The sequence below is a fragment of the Gorilla gorilla genome, chromosome 10, assembly GCF_029281585.2.
Source record: "Gorilla gorilla gorilla isolate KB3781 chromosome 10, NHGRI_mGorGor1-v2.1_pri, whole genome shotgun sequence".
Taxonomy (NCBI): domain Eukaryota; kingdom Metazoa; phylum Chordata; class Mammalia; order Primates; family Hominidae; genus Gorilla; species Gorilla gorilla.
Genome location: NC_073234.2, coordinates 140485015 through 140492824, shown reverse-complemented (window position 1 = coordinate 140492824; position 7810 = coordinate 140485015). Strand labels below are relative to the sequence as shown.

At 45.1% G+C, this 7810-nt stretch overlaps 1 protein-coding gene across 1 annotated transcript in view; it reads right to left on the bottom strand.

Annotated features, from left to right (window-relative positions):
- Positions 1–688: 688 nt before the first annotated feature.
- Positions 689–7810, bottom strand: part of BRI3BP (BRI3 binding protein) — a 40012-nt gene continuing 32890 nt past the window's right edge. Inside the window, exon 3 of the mRNA XM_004054144.5 lies at positions 689–6908. Coding sequence (XP_004054192.3) covers positions 6469–6908 — 440 coding nt within the window. The 3' untranslated portion in view covers positions 689–6468. The remainder of the gene's footprint in view (positions 6909–7810) is intronic.

Sequence of the window (7810 nt, the reverse complement as noted above, 5' to 3'; positions counted from 1 at the left end):
TTGTACTCCCGTTACATTTGCTCCTAAACGTTTACTAAGAATAGGATTTTTAGGGCTGGGCATGATGGCTCACGCCTGTTATCCCAGCACTTTGGGAGGCCGAAACGGGCGGATCACTGAGGTCAGGAGTTGGAGACCAGCCTGGCCAACATGGTGAAACCCCATCTCTACTAAAAATACAAAAATTGGCCGGACATGCTCGCTTGAGCCCAGGAGATGGAGGCAGCAGTGAGCTGAGATCTCGCCACTGCACTCCAGCCTGGGTGAGACTCCACCTCAAAAAAAAAAAAAAAAAAAATAGAAAGAAAAGGATTGTTAGGACCTGAGAAAGCAGCATGGGTATGCGGGGTGGGGTGGAGAGGCACGCATCACTGTGCTAGGACTGTCAGATTTGGCAACTAAAAATACAGGAAACTTGCTTACATTTGAATTTCAGATAAGCAACCAACACTTCTACAGTATACTAAAACACTACTGGTTGTTTATCTGAAATTCAAATTTAACTGGGCATCCTGTATTTTATCTTGCAACCTTACCTCCAACTGAATACATAAATTCAAGGTTTTATGACTCTTCTCAGATCGAGGAATAGAACCATAGAATCCTGGTTACACATCAAAACTGGGGAAACTCCACAAATGTTTGGTTAGAAGTGATGAGATATATTTTAAAAGTCCATACAACAAAATTACAATAAACATTTATTAAGCTGTAATTTTCACAATATTTTAATTCTGTTCTGAGATCTACAAATATCTACATAACACCAAAGCCAGTGATTTAATAAATAAGAGGAATGTATATATCGCTTTGCAAAAAAATGCCTGATACATTTATCTCTATATAAGATATTTGTAGAATCAGTTTCCCAAGGCTCACGAAACTAAAGTGCACACACACACACACACCATGTACACACACACACTATTCAAATCAAATGGATTTATATTAAGTGCCAAATTAAATGCTATACAAAATTTATAACCAGATACACAAAATACGAAGTCAATCATGAATCCACTGTTGATAATGGATACCATACCTCACAAGTGTGATTTCCAGTTAAGAAGAGGGAGACAATTGCTTCATTGGGTTTTTAGTGTGTGCTAATCACCATCACCATCACAAGTTAATCAGTTTAATTACATGGTATTCAGAGATTAAACACACATGCAGATATTAAATGGACACTACAATAAAACCTTTAAATCTGCAAAAAGACATGAGAACACATGGTCAATAATACCACTCGCTGCCACAGCTTTTCAGCAGACAATGCAAATGGCAATCAGCATTTTAAGCCACCACAAGAGAAAAACTGGTACTGGTGCACCTCCTACATATCAAGGAAAAGCAAAACACAGAATAATTTCATATGCTGAATAAAATTTGTTTACACCAGATACTATACATCATACTGATGGTTGTCCAGTATGAATTTTAAGGGTATTATGTTAGATTCTGCAGAATATATTCCTATTATTCACAAGTGAGGAGTCAAAGTCCAACTATTCAAATGGCCATAAACAAAAATGTTGCAGAAGGTATAGACCATTAAAAATAAAAAAGTCAGGAGTGGGGCAGCTGACCCCTGAGGAGCCTCAGGAATTCCTTTTAATGCAAGATAGATGGCAAGAGCTGGCTTTTTGGTTAAGTCAGCCAGTTCAGAAACCCATCAGGGAGAAGTTATCAGGTGTCAACTTGTAAGGCAGATGACATTCATCAAAAGCATCTTAAGAAGTAGCAGTGATCACAGAAAGGAAGCAATTCAGGATTTCCACTAGCAACAAATTGCATTAACCATGTCTAGGCCATTTGACAGCTGTTATTCTTAACGCTCCATAAGCCTGCTGAATCACAGGGCCAGATGAGCGACTAAGCTGCTCACATCCTCTCTACAAGGCAGCCCTCCCGGGCATGCAAAAAGTCATATTATAGTCTTCCTAATCACTGACCTGAACCTTTGTGTTCTTACTCAGCTCCCCAGAGGGGACCACCCCACTTGGTTACCACCATCACAGTCATAAAGACATAGTCCCAGTTCCCTGACATCGCTGCCTCCTGACTCCTGCATGAGACAGGCTCTCATTTCTGGGGTAAGTGTATGAAACACCTTTCAATGGCATTCACTTCCCCTTTGTGAATTAAGACACAGGCACGATTCACAAGGTCTGCTTCCCAGAAATTCTATTGCTGTGCTCTGTTACCAGAAATGACATGGGGGTTGAAACCCAAAGCAAAAGAAACCAAAGGGCGGGTAATGCCGACTGGTATTGGAAAGTGTGTGTGTGTGTGTGTGTATGTATAGTGTGTGTACATATATATATACATACACACACACACACACACACACTTTTTTTTTGAGACAGGGTCTCACTCTGTCGCCTCAACTGGAGTACAGCGGTGTGATCTCAGCTCACTGCAACCTCTGCCTCCCAGGTTCATACAATTCTCCCACCTCAGCCTCCTGAGTAGCTGGGACTACAGGAACCCACCACCACACCTGGCTATTTTTTTTTTTTTTTTTTTTGTATTTTTTGGTAGAGACGGGATTTCACTATGTTGGCCAGGCTGGTCTCGAACTCCCGACCGCAAGTGATCCACCCGCCTTGGCCTCCCAAAGTGCTGGGATTACAAGCTTGAGCCACTGCACCCAGCCTGGAAAGTATATTTATGAAAGGTTTGCGCGCCACAAAAGCATCTTTACTAGGGTGTCAAGGAAGAGCTCACTAAACCAACCCCAACACATCCATACAATTCCAGCAATCTAGAGAGGGCTGGTCCTTTTCCTTTTTCTGGATTATTTTCTGTTCTCAGTAAAACAAGTATTTACTGTGATATTGAAACACTGGGAAATTAACACTGATTAAGATATTTTAAACACTGAGTCTTAATTATAACAGAACCAGTTTTCATCAGAATGCTTTTACATCACATTCAGTGAAGTGTTACGCTAATATATTCTACAGCCCTGAAGATAGAAAAAAGGTTTCTCTCCAGGTATGAGATATGGTACAAAAATACATTTTTCCACATACAAAAGAGAGAAAAAAACAAAGAGATGTGGTGGGTGGTGAGGTGAGGCCCAATCCCAATACCCTACAAGCCTCCATGGAATGGAGAGGGAACAAAAAATCCCCAATTATTTTGGGGTAAGATGTGCCCCAGAAAAGGTGAAATCTATGCAATAAAACCCAGTTTTTTTTTCAAATCTAGCATCTAGGATTTCTATCAGAATTTCAAATAATCAGAATTTCTATCAGAATTTCTACCCTGAGGTGACACCTACTAACTGTAGGTTCTTTCATTAAAAATGAAGACATCTTTCACCAGAATGTATCAAGCTATAAAATTGGCTTCAGAGCCTACACTTCACAGCCAAAGTGGAAAAAAAAATAGTGCATATTTTCGACAGCAATTCTGAATAGATGCTTGAGGTCTCAATCCACCAGCACCCAGATAACATGTTACCTCCCTCAGTTGAATACAAGTTAAAATGATGATCTTATCGAGATCTCAATAGAGCACAGTGCCCTTCATGTTTCGGGTAAGAGGGTGGGAGGAGGAATGAAACGGGTATTACACCCAGCCCAGTGACAGCTTAAGCCTTAACATGCGGGCATCTTACAATGACCATAATAAACAAGGGAGGGGCCAAGGCAGGGCTGGCGATCATTAGCTTTGCGCACAGAACGCCATGTTTTCCCCTGGCCAACATAAGCAAAGCTGTTTTAGTACCTAAACGTGGTATAGCCAAATGCACAAAAGGAAAGAAGATGGAGATGACCTCCCGAGTTATTTATACCTTGTGCTAAAATAGATTCATCTACAAGTATCTAAACGACAAAACTAGAATGATTTCAACCCAGTAATCCTGTGTTCCAATGTGCATGGATAAAGATTTGATCCAGGCCCAGCACGGTGGCTCACGCCTGTAATCCCAGCACTTTGGGAGGCCGAGGCGGGCGGATCACGAGGTCAGATCGAGACCATCCCGGCTAACACGGTGAAACCCCGTCTCTACTAAAAATATAAAAAACTAGCCGGGCATGGTGGTGGGCGCCTGTAGTCCCGGCTACTTGGGAGGCTGAGGCAGGAGAATGGCGTGAACCCGGGAGGCGGAGCTTGCAGTGAGCCGAGATGGCGCCACTGCACTCCAGCCTGGGTGACAGAGTGAGACTCCGTCTCAAAAAAAGAAAAAAAAGATTCGATGCAGCAAATAATTTTTTTTGAGACAGAGTCTCACTCTCTTGCTGAGGCTAGAGTGTGGTGGTATGATCTCAGCTGACTGCAACCTCCGCCTCCCATGTTCAAGCGATTCTCCAGCCTCAGCCTCCCAAGTAGCTGGGATCACAGGCGCCTACCACCAGGCCTGGCTAATTTTTGTATTTTTAGTAGAGACGGGGTTTCACTCTGTTGGCCAGGCTGGTCTCAAACTCCTGACCTCAGGTGATCCGCCTGCCTTGGCCTCCCAAAGTGCTGGGATTACAGGAGTGGGCCACCCTGCCCAGCCTGCTCCAGCAAATCTTAAATATCCATGCACACTGAATAAACATGCACCTGAAACAGGTGCACGTTTCAGGAAGTGAATGGAACTCTCCAGGAGAGTTTGGGTCCCATCATGTGTACCTTAGAAACAGAAGTCTCATCAACATCCACAAAAACATCTGCATCTGTTTTCCAGATACTTGCAACCAAAAATAAAACTTCACAGGAACACTACACAAGAAGTGGTAGACAGCTAAATCTTCTCCAAACTGAGATCTGGACCATAAGGTCTTGGTTGTAGCAGGTCTGGCAGGGGTATCTATAAACCTGCATGCCGGGCGCTGTGAGCAGGTTGCCAGGGTACATCTGTGGCCAGGTAAGGGCCACAGAGACAGTCGTGATCCCCAGCAGCTTCAAAGCTGCAAAATGCTGGGCTTTTTTTTTTTTTTTTTAAGATGAAGTCTTGCTCTGTTGCCTGGGCTGGAGTGCAGTGGCGTGATCTCGGCTCACCGCAACCTCCACCTCCCAGGTTCAAGCAATTCTCCTGCCTTAGCCTCCTGAGTAGCTGGACTACAGGTACACACCACCATGCCTGACTAATTTTTGTATTTTTAGTAGAGACGGGGGTTTTCACCACGTTGGCCAGGCTGGTCTTGAACTCCTGACCTCAGGTGATCCATACTCCTCGGCCTCCCAAAGTGCTGGGATTACAGGCATCAGCCACTGCGCCTGGCCTAGGGCTTCCTTTTTTAAAAAACAAGTCCTAGCAAAGGGGGGTTTCTACCAGCCCCTGAGCCACACCTTCTGAAACTCCCTTGCCCAGGATCCCCACAGCTGTCCACCTCGCAAGTCCCACTCTCTGCCCACAGAGACTGCCTAAAAGGAGGACACAACAGATTTCAGATAAAAAGCACCTGTGTATCGTAAATATTTCAGGAAAAAGAAGTCAGATCTTTTCAAAGGCTTGCTTATTGCTGCTAATTGTTCCTGAGGATCTTTCTAAGCAGCAATACACTTGAGAATGTTATTAGCTGCTACTGTTTGTTTTCCCTCTAAGGTCCTGAGGAAATCAAAAGCAAAAAGAAACAAAATACCCCTCAAGGGTATAGATTTTGTATATAGCTCTAGTGAGCAACTGCAAATTGGGACATGCAGTAGATTCTGGAGCAATCTCCAATCCTTACCAGGTACTTCCTGGCATCAAATCCCCAGGACATTTCTTGGCCCCTCCTTGCATTTTCCATTTCAAAATGTTGAGGTTAAAATACATCGAAGCACAGAGGGAAGAAAATCTCACGTCTTCTAGAAATGGCGATGTCTTCATTTAAAAATAGGACTGATGGGGGCTTGGCAGGGGTCTCTAGGATCCAAAAGAGGTTGAGTTGCATCCTGCAGCCCAACTGTCCACATTTAGAAGTGACAACATTCATGAACTAAGTCAACATCCACCAAAAATAACATGAAATAAAGCTCACAGTTTGGGAACATGAAAATAACGCACACAGACCTCACCCACCAATCCCTAAGCTGCGAAAACAAACGCTCGCATTTAAACTTTTCTCAAATGTCAAATTAGCATATTCTTCCCCTCCATGTAAAGTTTTAATAAACTTGACTCAATCTGCCTTTATTAAAAAACCTTACAAAAGATGTATTTAAATGCTTGAAAAAATTAACTTTATGCTCTATGCACAGATAAATTTCTCTTACTGTACAACTAAATATGGTTATATCCTTTGTTTAAAAAATATTTTTTCCCCACTAATTACACTTCGTGTGTAGTTCCACGTCAATGATCTTTCCGCTCTTCTGGGAATGTGTCCTAAGAGCTGCCGGGTGGGTGGAAATAGCCTTACACAGTGCCACTTTCTTGCTCAGTCGTGTTTATTAAGATTGTTTGGGGTTTGGGGTTTTTTTCCTCCGTTTTCGTTTTCTGAGACAGCGTGCTGGTAACTGTGGACCCGCCCGGCCGGCTGACCTTCACTTGTCCTTGGAGCGGTCCAGGCTCTCGAGCACCCGGTTGAGACGGATGTTGAGCAGTCTGACCTGCTTCTCCAGGTGCTCCAGCTTCTCCTCCACGCTGGGGTTGCTGGGGTTGCTGGGGCCGCTGGGACTGCTTCGCCAGTAGAAGCCCATGGGCCCGGTCATGAAGTAGACGGCCACCACGAAGCACAGCGGCAGCACCGCGTTCTCCGGCTCGCCCTCGTACTTGTGCAGGATGTAGACGCAGGACATGGAAAACAGGACGACCCGCACGATCCAGAAGAAGCGGCCGAACACCACGTGCAGGACGCTGAAAGTGAAGCCCAGGGTCAGGGACAAGAACCAGTAGGCCAGGAGGACGACGCCGACCAGCAGGAGTGCGCGGGCCGGGCTGCTGGACACCGAGGCTGGGCTGAAATACTGGGACAGGTTGGAGACTGCGGGACAGAAAAGAGGAACAGGGCTCGTTACACAGGGGCCAGGGGTTTCTTAACAAGCTAGAATTGGATAGTTGAGCTGGCCTGTCGGGCTTAAAAGGCCTTTGCAACAACCCAAGGAACTTAAGGAAGTTCCTCTGTGAATAGTCACACTTTGCTCCATGAGGACACACAGGGAAGCCTCTTTTTTTTGAGATGGAGTCTTGCTCTGTTGACCAGGCTGGAGTGCAATGGTGTGATCTCGGCTCACCACAACCTCCGCCTCCTGGGTTCAAGCAATTCTCCTGTCTCAGCCTCCGGAGTAGCTGGGATTACAGGCATGCGCCACGACACCCGGCTAATTTTGTATCTTTAGTAGAGACGGGGTTTCTCCATGTTAATCAGGCTGGTCTCGAACTCCTGACCTCAGGTGATCCACCTGCCTCGGCCTCCCAAAGTGCTGGGATTACAGGCATGAGCCACCATGCCCAGCCAGGGAAGCCCTTTAAGACGACCTGCCATGTTGAGTTTTAAAAACCTCTCCATACACTGGTTTCTCTTCAGATCATATACATCTTTCACCTTTAGCCTGGGCAACACAGTGAGACCCTGATATGGACTGGCTCTGTGCTCCCACACAAATCTCATCTTGAATTGTAATCCTCAGGTGTGGAGGAAGGAACCTCGTGGGGGGTGGTGACTGGATCATTGGGGTGGTTTCCCCATGCTGTTCTTGTGACAGTGGAGGGGGGGGTCTCATGAGATCTGATGGTTTAAGTGTTTGGCAGCTGCCCCCTTTGCTCTCTCTCTCCTGCTGCCTTGTGAAGAAGGTGCTTGCTTCTCCTTTGCCTTCTGCCATGATTATAAGTTTCCTGAGCCATGCAGAACTGGGAGTCAATTAAACCTCTTTTATTTATGCATTA